Source organism: Sinocyclocheilus rhinocerous, unplaced genomic scaffold (genome assembly GCF_001515625.1).
Source record: "Sinocyclocheilus rhinocerous isolate Xijiao unplaced genomic scaffold, SAMN03320098_v1.1 scaffold641, whole genome shotgun sequence".
In the NCBI taxonomy this organism is placed as follows: Eukaryota; Metazoa; Chordata; class Actinopteri; order Cypriniformes; family Cyprinidae; genus Sinocyclocheilus; species Sinocyclocheilus rhinocerous.
This window is the reverse complement of record NW_015624257.1, coordinates 46,227-64,122: the sequence shown is the minus strand read 5'-3', so window position 1 is coordinate 64,122 and position 17,896 is coordinate 46,227. Positions and strand designations below refer to the sequence as shown.

General features: G+C 35.4%; 2 protein-coding genes across 2 annotated transcripts in view; one reads left to right on the top strand and one right to left on the bottom strand.

The window, feature by feature from the left end:
- LOC107740042 (junctophilin-1-like) overlaps positions 1-9,864 on the bottom strand; it is a 49,408-nt gene extending 39,544 nt beyond the window's left edge. Inside the window, exons 1-2 of the mRNA XM_016552321.1 lie at positions 9,193-9,864; positions 6,628-7,390 (exon numbers count right to left, since the gene is read on the bottom strand). Coding sequence (XP_016407807.1) covers positions 6,628-7,390; positions 9,193-9,571 — 1,142 coding nt within the window. The 5' untranslated portion in view covers positions 9,572-9,864. The remainder of the gene's footprint in view (positions 1-6,627; positions 7,391-9,192) is intronic.
- Positions 9,865-11,967: 2,103 nt separating this feature from the next.
- LOC107740053 (ganglioside-induced differentiation-associated protein 1-like) overlaps positions 11,968-17,896 on the top strand; it is a 7,808-nt gene continuing 1,879 nt past the window's right edge. Inside the window, exons 1-5 of the mRNA XM_016552331.1 lie at positions 11,968-12,327; positions 12,742-12,934; positions 14,453-14,626; positions 16,467-16,561; positions 16,764-16,878. Of these exons, the coding sequence (XP_016407817.1) occupies positions 12,157-12,327; positions 12,742-12,934; positions 14,453-14,626; positions 16,467-16,561; positions 16,764-16,878 (748 nt within the window). The 5' untranslated portion in view covers positions 11,968-12,156. The remainder of the gene's footprint in view (positions 12,328-12,741; positions 12,935-14,452; positions 14,627-16,466; positions 16,562-16,763; positions 16,879-17,896) is intronic.

The window sequence follows — 17,896 nt, the reverse complement described above, 5'->3', positions numbered from 1 at the left end:
AAAACTTAATTTTTGATTAGTAATATGCATTGCTAAGAACTTCATTTGGACAACTTTAAATGTGATTTTCTCAATATTTAGATTTTTTTGCACCCTCAGTTTCCAGATTTTCAAATAGTTGTATCTATCCTAACAAACCATACATCAATGAAAAGCTTATTTATTTAGCTTTCAGATTATGTATAAATCTCAATTTCGAAAAATTGACCCTTATGACTGGTTTTGTGGTCCAGGGTCACATATTAAGAAATTATTTTTAATTTATTTATATTTGTTTTTTGACACAATTTTAACTAAATATTAGTCAAACAATAAAAAGATAATATATATTATACATGTTTAATCAGTAATAATAATGAAAATAGTCATTCTTTTTTATTATGCCATTATAGTCATGCATTGTTGTTGTACATTTGTTTTTAACTTTGTTTTCAACTGTTAAACTTAAAATGCTACAAGTTAGTTAAAAAAAAAGTTAAGTATTTATGCAAAAAGTACATAAAATAATTAAGTTAATTTCCCTATGAATATCCGTTTTCTGTTATTGTTGGGTGACCAAATAAACTCTACAATTTATTGGTAGAACAATACTAATAAGAATGTGGAAAAAACATGAATAATGGTAAGCAATATATTTAATTATCTTTCTATTAATTAATTTAAGCCTTTTCAACAAAATGACCTGAACATTCAACATTATAAGTCATATGTCATTATTATTATTATCATAATTACTGTTTTCCTTTGCTAAATAACTGGCTCAAAGTGTGTGTGTGTGTGTCACTGTTTATATCTGTGTGCTTGCATGTGGGTAAGAGACAAATGCAGATGAAGTCATGGTTGCGATAAACATTTGTGAAGTCTATTGGCACGTAGGGCAGATGACAGCCAGGCAGTGATGGGCTACTGTATCAACTGCTACTGGCTTATGTATTTCTGTCCAGAGCTGATAAGTTGACTCCATCCTTGCCTTATTTAGTCAGCTTGAGTTCTGTGCTGCTGACATATCAGTGAGCATAAGAGAGAAAGAGAAAGAGAGAGAGAGAGAGAGAAAGAGAGAGAGAGAGAGCGCACAGTGCTGTAGGTTGACTGAACAATTAAACGCTCCTTTACTCCCTCCTTTTTATGGTTAATGACTAATATCAAATGGAGCTGAGTGTGAAGAGGGTGAGAAAAGGTGGGAGGAGAAATTGAAGGGTTGTTTTACCTCGCTCATTCTCTCATTCATAATCACTAGCATAACCAGGGGCAAAGCTGTCATTATAAATCGGGGAGGAAGGGTTTGTACATAATTCTGCCACATTTAGAAATTTATATGAATTAATATGTTCGTGCCACCCAACGTTTTTGAGAGTTAATAAATATTCATGCCTTAATGAGACCCTCATATTTTTCAAATCATTGCTAGGGTCATATTTTATGTCAAAACCGAAAACAAAAAACAAGAAATTGTATTCTTTTTAAAGAAAATGAAACGTATTTTAGCATCTTTATTATAAAAAAAATAAAAATCATTTTCAAGAATTTCTGCCCTAATTCTCCTAAATGAAAAAATATATATATTTTATTTAAATTGTAAAGTATTTATTCATCATGGTAGTATGTTGAATTGATAAATATAATTGATAAATATAATATGAATATAACGCTAATAAAAATGAATAACAAAGTTAAAGAAATATATATTCTTACTGTAAATATAAAACATTGTATTACAGTAATGAAAATATAATAAACCAAAATGTTTATTTGTGGCGGAATTTCTCAATTTACAGTCCCAAAAACAGCTTCATTTTCTTAATGTGTAAGTATATATGCAAATATAACTTTTTTCCTTTGACTCTGGGTTAAAATATGACCTGGGCATAATAGCATTACAATCGGCTAACATTACCATTAGCCTCTGATTAATTTGAATATGTTTCTCATTTCTTTTTGAAGCTTAGGGTGTGTCTTTTTATTTTAAGAAGTGATAACAAGGAAATGCTACTCATTTGTCCATTAATAAGAGATTTAACCTAACAGTAGGTGCAAACTAAGTTAAAGCTCACTCTCATCAACCATTTTCTTTGCTAACACCTGAAGTGAACTTGATATATTCTGTAGTTGTCCTGACACTGAATCTGTCACGTTTTCTTTCACAGTGAGGCCAAGTACGCTAGTTAACCTTTTACACTATCTCCTAAAACAGCAGATTCTGTTGACCGCAGCAAAAGCCCTGCCCCTGCCCCTGCCCCCGGCCTGTGGGATTATATTTACGACCCTTTGAAGGGAATATACTCTAGGGTGGAGTGAAGATAGTGAAGAGTATTACTATATTAATCTTTAAAGCACTGCTAGCCAGCCAAGACTCTTGCTCAGCTGTAACTGAATGCAAGTAATGCATAGTAAAAATGGCTTTACTTTAATTTCATAGCACTGGTAATGACCCTGGAGCGTAAGTCTTGTAACCCTGACCCACTGCTCGCTGAGACAGAGGTAACCACAGAAGACAGACCACTCCTGAGAGGGACAAATGCCAGATACTCGGCTAATGGTGCCCAGTATGTGCTGCTATGTGGCTTATTCCATGTTCAAATAAATACAGAATCTGTAAATAGACTGAAAGTGGCACTCAAACCAACTGTATAACCTGTATGACCCCTTTGAACACTAGCAGCAAAAGTGCAGCCTATATTCTGCGTCATGTTATTTATTTACTGATTGGCTGATCACTAACATGAGGTCAGAACATAAGGGTCATCAGACAGCCGATACACATACATGAGGCAGACGTGCACATACCAACAATCATTCACTTCTATCGGTGGTCTTTAACCCATAAAATAATATATCAATCAGGGCTGAAAAGTTAGTGGGCCTGGTAGGGTTAAAGGTTACAAATAGGTTCAGTCCCAAGTTGGAGTGACACAGGAACTAAGAATTTATGCTCAGAGAAAGGAAAATTTGAAATCGCATCATATGACCCCTTTAATACCGATCACCTAATTTCTGTGTTAGCTTTTGGTCATTAAAATGTCACAATGTCTTCCATTCTGACTGAAAATCTAGAAATTATTTGCACTACCATTCAAAAGTTTGTGGTCGGTAAGATTTTTAATGTTATTGGAAAAGAAGTCTCTTATGCTCACCAAGGTTGCATTTATTTGATAAAAAATATAGTAAAAATTGTAATATTGTGAAATATTATTATAATTTAAAATACACATTTTCTATTTGAATATATTTGAAAACGTAATTTATTCCTGTGATGACAAAGCTTAAAGGAACACTCCACTATTTTTGAAAATAGGTTCATTTTTCCAACTCCCCTAGAGTTAAACAGTTGAGTTTTTCGTGTACTAAGACCGACGGAAAATGAAAAGTGAAAAGTTTCTAGGCCGATATGGCTAGGAACTATACTCTCATTCCGGCGTAATAATCAAGGAACTTTGCTGCCGTAAAAAAAAAAAGGGAAAATATAGAAACTCTTTGGTCATTTTTGAGCGAGATGCTAACGGTCTAATCAGATTCAATGATCTATGCTAAGCTACAGTTAAAAGTGCTACCGCCAGACCCGGAGATCGGCTGAATGGATTTGAAAATGGTAAAACTCAACTGTTTAACTCTAGGGGAGTTGGAAAATGAGCCTATTTTCAAAAATAGTGGAGTGTTCCTTTAATTTTCAGCATCATTACTCCAGTCTTCATTTCTTATTATTATCAACATTGAAAATAGTCGTTAATATTTCTGCGAAAACCGTGATACGTTTTCTTTTCAGGATTCTTCTTCTTTTTTTTCCCAGCATTTATTTAAAATAGAAATGAGAAATCTTCTACAACAAGTAATTATGGTCACTTTTGATCAATTTATGTGTCCTTGCTGAATAAAAGTATTTATTTATTTATTTTTAATCTTATGGACCCCAAACTTTTGAATGGTATTATACATGAAAATTCATTAATTTCACTGTATCTGATCACCTGAGCTGGACATACTCTGCAATACTGCAGCATTTTTCAAATATTTAGAATATCTAAAATATTTAAATTAATTTACTTAAGAAGCAAAACTGCATAATATTTTGTCTTACTGCACTGCAAGATTTTCCCCCTTTTTAAAAACAGTCGAAAAAAATCTGCCAGTGCATTAAGACAAAATACACTTACATACAAGATACAATCTACTGTATGACAAGTCTTAATATCTTATTCAGTGTTGCTTCTCAACAAAACCTATCCTTTTACTTCTAGTATGTAATTGAAAAATAAGTTTTCAAAAGGTCTAATTAAAGCCCATTAAGAAGTTGCAAGCCCACTAATTTGTGAACCAAGGGTCTTGCTCATCCAGTGGGTTCAACATTAGAGTGGGAGCACATAAGGACAGCTTTCACTATATTAAAATCCTTCATTGACTCACTAATGGAAATTGGCTGCAAGTAACCTCTCAAATCCACTGGTTATTTTCATACAGTGTGTGTGTGTTTACATTCACACATAACTTACTGTATTATACTGAAATATGGTCTATTGAAGACTGAAGAAGATTTAAGATGTTGGGCAAAGTATCTGTTTGGTTGGTCAATGGAAGGAACATGAGCATATGAGTTTCCCAAGACCTGTTTAGGATGTTATGAATTTATGTGCCTTGAAGTGATTTACAGAACACATCCATTAAAGTGTCTGTCAAGTATGGCTCTTGGCAAGGGAACAAACATCATAATAGGGTACAGTACATGAGATGTATGACCCCATAACTGCTCCCTGTGCATCTGAGCTATGGACAAATAATAGACACCAATCCTCAAAAAGGTTGCTTGCACAACCTTTCAAAACTCAGACTTTCTAACCATTTGAGAAGACAACTTAAAATACGACATATGGTTAAATAAATGACATCTAAATAAATGCCCCATACACCATACGTCTGAATCATGCAGACATCACAGCTTAACAGTACAAGCAGTAACAATCTTTGGAATGTTACAGAAGCCTTGATGTGCCTGATGCACTTGATCACAGCAGTTTCAAGTCAACCTGTCATGACTGACATGATATATTGCTAAACTGTGATGATTCTACAGTTGTGACACTCATATATTCTTGTAATAATGTCTGTCATCATTTACTCACCTTCATTTCGTTCCAACACACATTTGACTTTTTTTACATGGACTACAAAAGGAGAAGAATGAACTGGCCATATGATCCATGCTGTTAAACTCCAAAATGACAAAAACGCACCATTAAAGGGGTCCTATTATGCTGTTTTACAAAGTCTTGATTTTGTTTTGGGGGTGTACTAGAACAGGCTCTCATACTAGGTTGTTCGAAAAACACATTATTTTTCACATATTTTACATTATTACAACACCTCTCTCCCCAGTCTGGCATGAACGGCTCGAATAGTTCCTGTATCAAATGAAGGCCCGCCTTCTGAAATACAAAATGTGCTGTGATTGGTTAGCTGGGCCAGTGTGTTGTGATTGGCAGCACTCGGCGCCTGGTCGGGAAATGTCATGCCCCTTACCATAGCCGCCTGCGAGCTTCAGTGTAAATATTGCGTCAAAATCAAATCAATTTAAGCGCGATTTGGGAAGAGATGATGGTAACCACTCTAAGTTCGTCTGCCTTGGGAAAGCTAGCATGTCTCCGACATAGTGATAACACTCGTTGCCTTCTCTAGTGCAGCTCAACCAGGTCTCATCCCATTCGTCGATATTTGTGATATCACAAATCCCGGAAAATATGCGTTGTAGACCAAACGAGTCATTCGTTGTAGTTTTTGAAAAGTGATTTCTGTTAAATAAAATATCTCCTTTTGAAGTGGACTTTGAGCTTTGTAACATTGCAAAACAGACTAACTAAAGTTGAAAAAGTGAAAAAGTATAATAGGACCCCTTTAAAGTATCATGAAAGCAGTCATGACTGCACTATGTACAAAGTCTTTTAAAATCATATGATAGCTTTGTGTAACAGACCAAAATGTGACTAAAATCTTTCTGTATTGAATATGAATATATGGAAGAGCAACTGAGATATAAAAGTTACAGTGGAGCAGTGTTAATTTAGTATTATTTATGTAGTATTTATTAATATTTTGAAATTTTTATGTTTTAAGTTTTTTAGTTTAAGTTATAGTAATTTTGTTATGTGCTTTAGTGATTTTTTATTACTTCCCCCCCCAATATTTATATTTTGCTTTTATTTATTTGTATTTTATTTTAGTCAGTCGCAAAGGCAAGTTTTTTTTTATTGAATATTTATGTGTGTGTGTGTGTGTGTATATTATTTAAATTAACAAAAATATTTTTAATAATTTTAGTTTTAGGCAAAAACTGCAGTAGAGGGGAAGATTTGAATTTGGCTCAGTTTTTTATTTATTTATTTATTTTTCACACAAAACCATTGTATGGCTTCAGAAGACTTGGAATATACCTGTAGCTACTTTTTTGTCATTCTGGAGCTCAACAGCTCAGATTCCCATTCACTTTCTTTATATGAAAAAGAGTGGCTATTAAATTCTTCCACGTTTCTCCTTTCACCTTCCACTGAAGAAGAAAGTCAAATGAGTTTGGAACCACATCAGAATTTGTACATTTTCATTTTTGGCTTTACAAAAGAATTTTCAGCAAAGGAGGTGCCCTACCTTGACACTGCTATTTCCACTTTAGTCCTGGCGATAGCTGACGCCCTTCGAGCCCCCTCCACAGCCCTGTCCACTTTTTCTTTAGTTTTATGGTTTTTAAGAGGAATAAGCTGCTTCCTTATCCCGCGCACCAACACATTATTTTTATACTTCCCCTCCTCTTTGGTTCCATCTGGGAATATTGTGCATCCGTATCCATGCCTCTTGTTGTTCATCCATTCCCCTTCGTACTTCAGCCCGCTGGATCGCTCACTGACTCCAAACCCATTGCGTTTGTCATTCTTCCACTCGCCCATGTAGGACTCTGTGGTGGTGGCGTCCACATGGTCCTCCATGGGGGTGTACTCATCGGGCACCTCTCCGTCTCCATAGCTGATGGTGGAGTTGGCGTCGCTGGAGCTGATGCGGCTCATGGTGGCGTCGCTACGCGCCGAGCTCCGTTTGCTAGAGATGGACGTTTTGGAGTCAGATTTACGTAGCTGGCGGAGGCTGCCGAAGAGGGACCCACGGCGGAACAGGCCCTTCTTCTTCCCGGTGACGACTTCGGTGTCGCTGTGAAAATTCAGCACGAAACCACCACGGCTTCCAACTGGTGTGTCGGATACCGCATCCTGCAGAACAGCGCCATTGCTTTGCACACTTCTTAGGGAGGCCAGGGAGGTGCGAAGCGGAGAGCGGATAATGGTGGCCATTCCATAAGGCACGCTCTGTCGCACACCATAGCCATGCCTCATGCCCCCCATCCACTGGCCTTGATATGTGCCTTATGAAACAGAAAGGAACATTAAACTCATGTAGATCAAGTAAGCAAACAGCGCAGTGTAACTGATGAAAATTGGATAATTAAATTCTCTTGCCCCTTCAGTGATGCATGACAAATGTGTTTTAGGTTCACAGTGTTCATCAGAGTCAGCCTAATCTAAAATCACTGACACAAATGACACAGACCCCGAAACTAATTTGGAAACTAATGTAGGCTCCAAAATGTAAAACATAAGGTAAATGTTGGATGTCACATTGCAATGCCATGAAAGGCATAGAGCAAACTGTGGCACAAGTTTAATTAACAATCTTGGTCAAATCATGCCATGTGTAAATTACAATATATTGTGCATTTATGTAAAATAAATACAAATAAATATTAATTCTCATGCACCAGAAATTCTTCAGTGTACTTTGAAAAGATTGGGTTTTATTTACACCCAATGGCAATGACCTGTGGCCTTTTTTTAAGACGTTCTATTATGTTAAAGATTCTCTAAATGTAATTCTTATGGAATTGTATCCTAGTATTCAGTGGGAAGAACTTTACTGAATCTACTGCATAAAACTTACATCGTTCAGTGCAGTCTGATTCCCGAACAAGTGATTCTCATGAGCTGGTTCTATTAGTGAACCAAAACCATACAGCGAGGCCAGTGTGTGTACAGTTCTTGAGTGAATGACTCTCATGATCAGGCTCTTTTTAAAGAATATATCATCAATATATTGAAAAACACAATGTACACATTGCCTATTACAGTATTTTTTGTTTGCAATGTTTTGATAGGTGTTTATTATATATATATATATATATATATATATATATATATATACACACAGAGAGAGAGAGAGAGATACTTATTTTATTGTTCTTTAATCTTATTTTTATTCAACACGTATCACTTTATTTTAATCTTATTTTTGTTGTTATTGTAATATTATACATTTCTTTTTCTTGTCATTACTTGTGTGTAGGCTATAATGCTTGGCATGTATGTACACAATTATGCCATCAAAGTACTTTAATGGAATTTTAAAACTAAATAAAAAACTAAAACAAATAAAAAAAACAATGCGACCAGTTCATGTCAGTGGTCCAGAAAGTTCTCAGAGATGTATTTATGAGCAGACAAATTTTCAGACGAATGAGACGTTTGATCCGATTCTTTTTAGCGAATCAAAAAAAAAAACATTCAGCGTTTTCAAAGTGTGTCCGACTCCCGAAGGAATGACTCTAATGAGCCGGTTCTTTTTAGTGAATCAAAAACGTTTGTAAATCAGTCGGAGCGGTTACTGAATTGAATCTGACTCACTGAACCGCAAGTTATTACTTTCGTCATGTCCGAATCGAAATGAAGCAACAGCTGTTACAGTGTTATGTTGTACTTAAGGCTTAAATCAGCGTCGTAACTGACTGGTTGTTCATATGACGCGTTGTAGTCAAAGATACGAGTTTTGCTATATTTATGAATTAATCAATTAATGAAATACCAAATACGTTACCATATTTTGGTATGTTTAGGCCCGCAATTATAATATATGTTTAGGAGTAGGATTAACATTTGTCTTTGTAAACACAGAATAAAATGTAGGCTATCCCTGATTTGCTAAACCTGTAATAATGATCATTTGGTAGGCTAAAAGTCTGCTGTAAATCACAGAATGTCTTATTTCAAACATTTCTTCCTCAAAAGTAATAAAAGAATAATTAATGGGACATTTAAGGAATCGACAAAAGTAATGGTTCAACTGCTTACGATTCTCATCCCTAAACATACAAATGGCATTTGCAGTGGCACTTACCACCATCCCCATAGGTTTCGACTCCATAGCCATCCTGTAGTCCATTACTCCACGTCCCATCGTATCTAGCAGGTGTATTGGTGCTCTGCCGAACTCCATATCGACCCTTGAACCCGTGACTCCACTCCCCACGATAAACCCATTTTCCCTTGGTTTCAACACCCAGCCCGTGGCGTTTGCCCTGCGACCAGTAGCCCTGGTACGTATTCCCGCTGGGCCAGGTGTAGACCCCGACTATCTCGAAACCGTGGGACCAGGACCCGGCGTACTCGCCTTGACCCTTGGGTCCCGTGCAGATGCCGTGTCCGTGGGCTTTCCCGTCCTCCCATCCGCCACAGTAAGTGCCTCCATCGTCGAAGTCGAACCGTCCGCCCGTCATTCAGAATGGGATGAAAATAAAAACAGTCGTAACGTTGCCGTGCGCTTCTTGTCTTTCTCTTTCATTAAACCTTCTTTTCTAAGCCGAGTTCAGCAGCAACGGTTAAACCGGGAAGAATTAATCACAATGGAGATGTTGTTGTTTGGTATTTCTGCTTGGGTTGTGAGAGTATGAATGAGCAGGCAGGTTTAGTGCATCATTACCGAAGCCGCACACGCTGGAACCGCCGCTGCGTTTCACCGACTCCCTCCGCTCGCAGGCGCTGCGCTGCGCAGAGCAGACACAACTAGACCGCGGCGCGGCAGCGAGAGACGCTGCCAATCCTCCCGCGTCATTGCCACAGCCCCGCCTACTTCACCCTCACTGAGGGCGCAAGTTCAGAGGTTATATTATAAGAAATGCTCTGTTCTGTCACTTCTCTTTTCCTACAGCAAGATTTTTGGTCTTCTTTATTTGGAAAAAATAAAGCATGGAAAATGCTAAACAAATTGTGTATTAATAACAAAATTAAAGAAGTATCCTACAAAATGATTTATCCAGCTCAGCATGTTTTGGAAAGATCCAAGCTGAATTTCATATACCTGGGAATTTTTTGGACTAGACAAAGAACAATTTTGCATTTGTTTTATCGTTGTTTTTACTCATGATTATTCTGGAAGGATCTGGAAACCCATTAAAAGGAAACCTGGGTGTTTGATAGAAATGTGTGTTTGTATTTTTGATGTGCTTTTTATGTTCATGACATTTTGGAATGTGAAAAACAATACATTATATAATTATTTATTTATTAGGCAAATTCAATATACACTGGAAAAAAAAAAGTTTTTAAGTTTATTGGAGTACAATTGACAAGAAAATACTGTTTCAAACTTTTTATTTCAAAATGTAACTTTTAATTAAATGTATTACTTGTGTAATTATTTGTGAAATTTACTAACAATTTCTGAGTACAAATTGTAAAACTAAATCCTACACAATTTTTTTGTGTACATAAAAATAAATTGGCTTTTTGGAAGCCTTTGTCTGTTTGTCTGTTTGTCTGAAAACGTAATGTTTTAAAAGCACTGAAATTTATTTATTTATTGGCAGCTATGTTGTTAATGATGTGGTTATGTTAAAACCTCTTGTTATTGTGGCATTGAAGGCTTTGGCAGGTTGTTGAAAAGGATGCATTAGATGTGATAAAAGGATATACGTGTAGAAATGTATAGACATGTAGGCCTGCATTTCATGGATTGTTGAAATTTCCCAACTCTCCGACAATTTGAAATCTAGCTATGTTTTTTAGTTTTGTAATTCAGTTTTCCCTTTTTTATCAAAATTATGACATTACCGCACACTACCCCTACAGCAAGGGCCCAGGAGCCACTGGGGGCCTCAGCATACTTCCAAGGGGGCTGAAAGATCATTTAGATTTCTTTATAATAAATTACAATAATCAAACTTAATTAAAACGCTACAAACTGAGGTACAACATGACATCGTGCTTCTTAATTTAATGTTGTTCTAATTTTAATTTGTCCCCTTAAATATATATCACAAAACTAATTGGTTAATTATATTAACAGCTTTGAATATTTTCTTGGACAGCAGGGGGCTTTAAGACCATAACATAATACAATATAGATATTACATTTATGAAAAACAGCATGTGCCTGTTTTGTTACTCAACACTGAATTAAATCCTAATTTTTTTTTTGTAGAGATGTCTGTCTATAATCACTTTCAACAATTTAGTTGATATGTTTGCTGCCATCCCTTAGTTATGTAAAATCTCTGTGATTTGGATGGATGAATTATATTGGCCTATACAATATAATAAACCCAAGTGTCTGCGAAATCAACATTTTAATTTACGTGTATTTAATATGCTGTGATAGTTAACAAAATAATATAGCATTTGTGAAATGTGGCAACAAAAAAAAGTATTTTGAATTTTTTTTTTTAATTTGCGAATATTTTTTTTATTAGTAGTAGGCCTATACTGCAAATGATAAATTATGATAAAAAAATATATATATGTATGCTAAGTCGAAATTTTCAACAGAAAAAAATAAAAAAATAAAATCTCAACCTGTTATACCAGTTTGTAATCAACGGCTCAATGTAATTTGATAGAGAAGATAGACTACAGAGACATCTGTTGGCTCATTTAAAAAGTGCGCTTCTGATTTATTCTCTTCAACCACGAAAATGCATATACTATAAATATTAACAAAAGAGCTGTTACCTGTTTTTATTTTAGATTAGCCTACTATAGAAGTAATAATTAGATTTTTACTTTTGAAATAGAAAAATAATGTAAACATACATATTTAATTTGTATTTATATTACATTTCACGATTATTAATGTGGATGTGTGTCCTTTAAGAAGTTGGGTACCACCACTGGAGGCTGCGCCGTTCAACACACTGGCTGTGTCTCAAAACCTAGTGCGCTGACTACCTAGACAGCATTTGTGGATCGGCACACGCGTCCGTGATTTCAATAAACACTGCAAGCGCGTTTGATGAGCAAGAATTCTGCACGCGCGTGACATACACTAACATACCGTCGAAGGCGACTAGATTTTGCAACACGGCCAATGACTGATAAAATGGCGGAGGAAAACATCGGTGAATCTCAGGATGAGAAGGAAATCCTAATAAAGAAGGATGCACTGTCACAGGACAGCGGTGAGGTTGTCCAGAGAACAAAAAACAAAGAGTCTAAACTGATTTTGTATCATTGGACTCAGTCTTTCAGCTCTCAGAAGGTAAGAGATCCCATAATTCAACATTTCTGGCGTAGGCAGGCCAAGAGCATCAGGGTGGATGCAGCATCTGATCTGTTGTTTTGATTGTGATATTCACATATTTTAAAAACCTGCCATTATTTGCATTATTCCTATTCATATGGCAGCCTCAATGAAACAATTGCTGATTGACAGCATGCATGTTAATTATTCATAAGTTATACATTATTAATGATGCGTAATGCAAGTGTGTAGGCTGTGTTGAATTTCTTAATTACAATGGTATTGTAGAATTGTAAAACAAGAGCATGGCATGCTGTTGTTTTCTTAAACAAGATGAGAGTACGAGTGCAAAATAACTGCTGTCTCAGTCTTTCTTTGGTATAATGTTCTAATGAAACACCCAAACAAATGAACGTTGTGTTTCTGTCGTAGGTGAGACTGGCAATAGCTGAGAAAGGTCTTCAGTGTGAGGAGAATGATGTGAGTCTGCCTCTGAGTGAACACAATGAGCCCTGGTTTATGCGCCTGAACCCCACTGGAGAGGTTCCTGTGCTGGTTCACAATGACAATGTCATCTGTGACCCCACACAAATCATGGACTATTTGGAGCAGAACTTCTGTGATGGTAAACACTTAGGATTTGGGGTTAATGTTGTGTGTAAAACAGTATTTACATTACAGAATGCATGAATTGCAGTGTAAATGCTATAAATTCAAGAGTACCAAAGGGCATATAATGTTGATGAACCCTCTGATGCATTCACCACATTTCTTTAAAATCCTTTTAATCATTCAGGGTGTGATGTCACATACAAATAATAATAATAATAATAATAATAATATATAACTGTCCCTTTAACTGTATATGTCATTGTGTTTTTTAAATGTATTTAGTTCAACATGGCTAACCAAGTCTCTCTAGACTACCAGTCAAAAGTTTGAAATAATTCAGATTTTTTTTAATGTTTGTGGAAATGTCTCACCAAGGCTGCATTTATTTGATCAAAAATACAGTAAACAGTAATATTGTAAAATATTATTATAATTGAAAATACTAGTTTTTGTTTTAATATGTTCTAAAATGTAATTTATTCCTCTGATGTCAGAATTTTCAAGTCATTACTCCAGTCTTCAGTGTCACGTGATCCTTTAGAAATCATTTTGATTTGCTGCAATAATACTTTTATTCAGCAAGGATGCATCAAATTGACCAAAAGTGACCATAAAATGAAAGAGTCTTGAAAAAAAAATCACAGTATAATTTTTTAAACAAACATATTAAGCAGCAAAAATGGATAATAAGAACAATTATTAATAGTTGAGCACCAAAAATAATTCATATTAATTGCACAGCAAATCAGTATATTAGAATGATTTCTGAAGGATCATGTGACACTGAAGACTGGCATAATGGCTGCTATAAATGTAGTTTTGCAGTCACATAACTTAAGTAAATTACATTTTAAAATACATTAAAATAAGAAACAGTTTTTTTAAATTACATGATGTTGCTGTTTTTTTCTGTATTTGTGGTCAAATAAATGCAGCCTTGAGGGTATAAGAGGCTTCTTTCAAAAATATTAAACAATCTTAATTATTACAACTTACTACTTTTGACCTGTAGTCATTATATTTTAAATTAAAATAAAATAAATGGTTGGGAATATTTAATAGTTATTGTTTTAAAGTAAAAAAAAAAAAAACATTAAGTTTTGTCTTAGTGATTTAATAATTCATGCATCAGAGGGTTCAATGAACGCATGACTAAACAAATGAACTCATGCACCTGAATACACATTTAATAAATGCATTTAAAACACTCCATTTTCATAATGTCTGTATTAGATGTCAGCTGATTTCCAATGTGTTAATAGCTGTAATTGTTTGATACTGCAGGCTTATGTTTTTTTTTTTTTTTTTTTTGTGAGCTGCTTTTGCTGTGTTCAGTGCATTTGTTATCTTCTTTTCGTTTGGTTGCATTTGTGTTCTGCATGCCTGTGCAGAAATTTGGATAGCATGAGAGGCAATGAAGGGTGAGTCAAAATAAGATATTTGCCCTGGAGAGCAGCTCATGTAGATTGCAGCTACATTTTTGGGTCATAATGCATACTCTATATGTGCTTTGTGCCCTTCTCTGAATCAGAACATACCCCAAAGCTGATCCCAGAAGAGGGAAGCACGTATTATCATCGAGTTCAGCATTACAGAGAACTGCTGGACTCTCTGCAGATGGATGCGTACACCCATGGCTGCATCCTTCACCCAGAGATCACCGTAGACTCCCACATCCCAGCTTACGCCACCACCCACATTCGCAGTAAGAAGGGGACTGAGCATAATAACTTAAAATGAGCCTTCAATTTTTTGTGAATACTGTGAATTAAAGGAATAGTTCACTCAAAACAAAATTGAAAATGTACTGACCCTGAGGCCATCCAAGATGTAGATGAGCTTTTTTCTTCATCAGAACAGATTTGGAGAAATTTAGCATTACATCACTTGCTCACCAATGGATTCTCTGCAGTGAATGGGTGCCGTCAGAATGAGAGTCCAAACAGCTGAGAAAAACCCACAAGTAATCCACATGACTCCAGTCCATCAATTAACATCTTGTGAAGTAAAAAAGCTGCATGTTTATGAAAAACAAATCAATCATTAACCCCTTAACTGTCACTCACATTTTTGAACATAGACGTGAAAGTGCACGATCCAAACTTACATTTTTATAATTCATGAACGAAAACATTTTGTAACATGATATTGATGTACCATTTTCATGGTAATGCAATGTTTGATTTTAAAATGGGTTTCAAAGGATGAATTTTGAGATTTAAAGTTTTCAATTGATATATAATTTCTGATGATTTCTAAAGTGTGATAGAGAAAAAGGCAACAAAGAAGACTTTTTTTGACAAAGGTCAGAACTCCTGTTATGATGTAGATTTTTGAGGTGCACTCTTGTCAAAAATTAATCTATTACTTTTCCTACATAATTTTTAACAAAAACATTGGTAAAATATCTATTTAGGAGTCTTAGAACTTTCCAACGATATATAGTTTGTCATGATTAGATTAGGATTTAATTGTAATATAGTGAAGTAAACTTAGGCGTCCCACACAGGGGGTACGGGTGACAGTTAAAGGGTTTTAAGGCATTTTAACTTTAAAATATTGTTTCTGGCCAAAATACCAGTCCATAATCCATAATTTCACTTCCTCCAGTGAAAAAGTCCCCTATAGTCCTCTCAAAACAACATCTACTGATATAGGCTATTTGTTTAGAACTGTTTTGGACTGTTTATGCTTGTAAATGGTGATTGATTTTTGCATATTTCTGTCCCGATTCAAAAGGGACCGCTTTTTTCACTGGAGAAAGCAATATTATGGATAGAGGATTTGCATTTTAGCTGGAGGCAATGGTTCGAAGTTAAAAACGTCTTGATGTATTGTGGATATAATTACGGATACAAATATGCAGCTTTTCGCTACACAAGAGGGTAATTGATGGACTGGAGTCATGTGGATTATTATTGTGATATGGATCCTCTGTCTGCAGTGAATGGGTGCCGTCAGAATGAGAGTCCAAACAGCTGAGAAAAACCCACAAGTAATCCACATGACTCCAGTCCATCAATTAACATCTTGTGAAGTAAAAAAGCTGCATGTTTATGAAAAACAAATCAATTTTCACTGGAGAAAGCAATATTATGGATAGAGGATTTGCATTTTAGCTGGAGGCAATGGTTCGAAGTTAAAAACGTCTTGATGTATTGTGGATATAATTACGGATACAAATATGCAGCTTTTCGCTACACAAGAGGGTAATTGATGGACTGGAGTCATGTGGATTATTATTGTGATGTTTTTATCAGCTGTTTAGACTCATTCTGACGGCACCCATTCACTGCAGACAGAGGATCCATTGGTGAGCAAATGAAGCAACGCTAAATTTCTTCAAATCTGTTCTAAAGAAGAAACAAACTCTTCTAGTGTGGCCTAAGGCAGGGTTGTCTAAGCTCAGTCCTGGGGGGCTAAACTCTGCAGGACAGTGGCCCTCCTAGAGCAGAATTGGACACCCCTGGCCTGAGGGTGAGTAAATTATAAGAATTAAAATTTTGGGTGAACTATTCCTTTTAACAGTGATTTCTGTCTTATAGCACAGATTTTAAACACGGAATCTGAGCTTAAGAAACTAGCAGCGGAGAATCCCGATCTTAAAGATGCTTATATTGCAAAACAGAGACGTCTGAAAGTAAGTAAACATTCATGCAGTGTTCAGTTTCAGTTATTCGTATAATTACCCTTTCTGGGCATATGCTCTTTGTAGCACATTAGCTAAGACCACAGATGATCTCACTGAGTATGTACACTTAATTTAGATTACAGTCTTGTTTACAGTGCCAAGAAAGTGATTGCCGAATGTCACAAAACACTATTTGTTTGAATCTCTCTAGAGTAAATTGTTTGACCATTATAACATGAAATACCTGAAGAAACTCCTGGATGAACTGGAGAATGTTCTAGATCAAGTTGAGACCGAGCTGCAGAGGAGGATTGAGGAGACACCAGGTGGGAGACACCATAAAAACCCATGTCAGACCAACAGAACTTGCCTAAATAACTAGTGTAGTGTATATGTAAAGAGCTCATCCTTTTACATTTGTTGATTGTCACCATTCTTGAGGTTTGTGTGTCAAGTGTTGAAGCCTACAGTATGTTCAACTATTTAAAAGAATATCCTCTTGCTTTGTAGGATGATTGTTCCTTCACAAACAAAGATAGCATAGTTCACTTAACATATCAAGTGTCCTATAAGAAAACCGCTATCAAAAAATAAATTAATTTATTGTTACTAAATGAAAATTTGCTGAATAATAAATCATTAGTTGTCTTGACGAACGTATTGGCTGAATGGGGCATATTGTATTTAATGAACGAACAAATTGAAATTGACTAAACAAAGTAGTGTCACTTAGTACAATTATTAAGACAATATTTGAGAGAACCTAAAAAGTTGCCTTGGATTTTTAAATTTTATCTACAATTTATTTTTTATGGTGCATTATACAAGTGTTTTCAAGTAACTTAAAATGTGTTTGATGTGGGAACATAACTGGTTTTATTCAAAATAAAATAAATACATTAATTAATTATTATTTTTAAAACTCTTTAAAACGTTTAAGGCCCGTTCGCACCAATAGCAGAGTCTATACCACAACTATAACTCGAGCTATAGGGCAGAAGATAAAACTTTAGTGCATGCTTATCATAAACAGAACCTTATTGTCTGTTGGTGTGGATGCTCATATACTTATTTTCTTTATAGTTACAGTTCTTAGTGTGAACTGGCTCCTTATTTTTTCAGTATTGTGACATACATGTGACTAGGGCTGGACGATATGGCCAAAATTGATATCACGATATATTTCTTAATTTCGGTCGATACGATATATTTCCGATATCGATATGAACACTATTTATCTGAAATAGAAATCTTTTGTAACATTATAAATGCCTTTATCATCACTTTTGATCAATTTTAAGCATCCTTGCTAAATAAAAGTATAATTTCTATAATTTCTTTCCC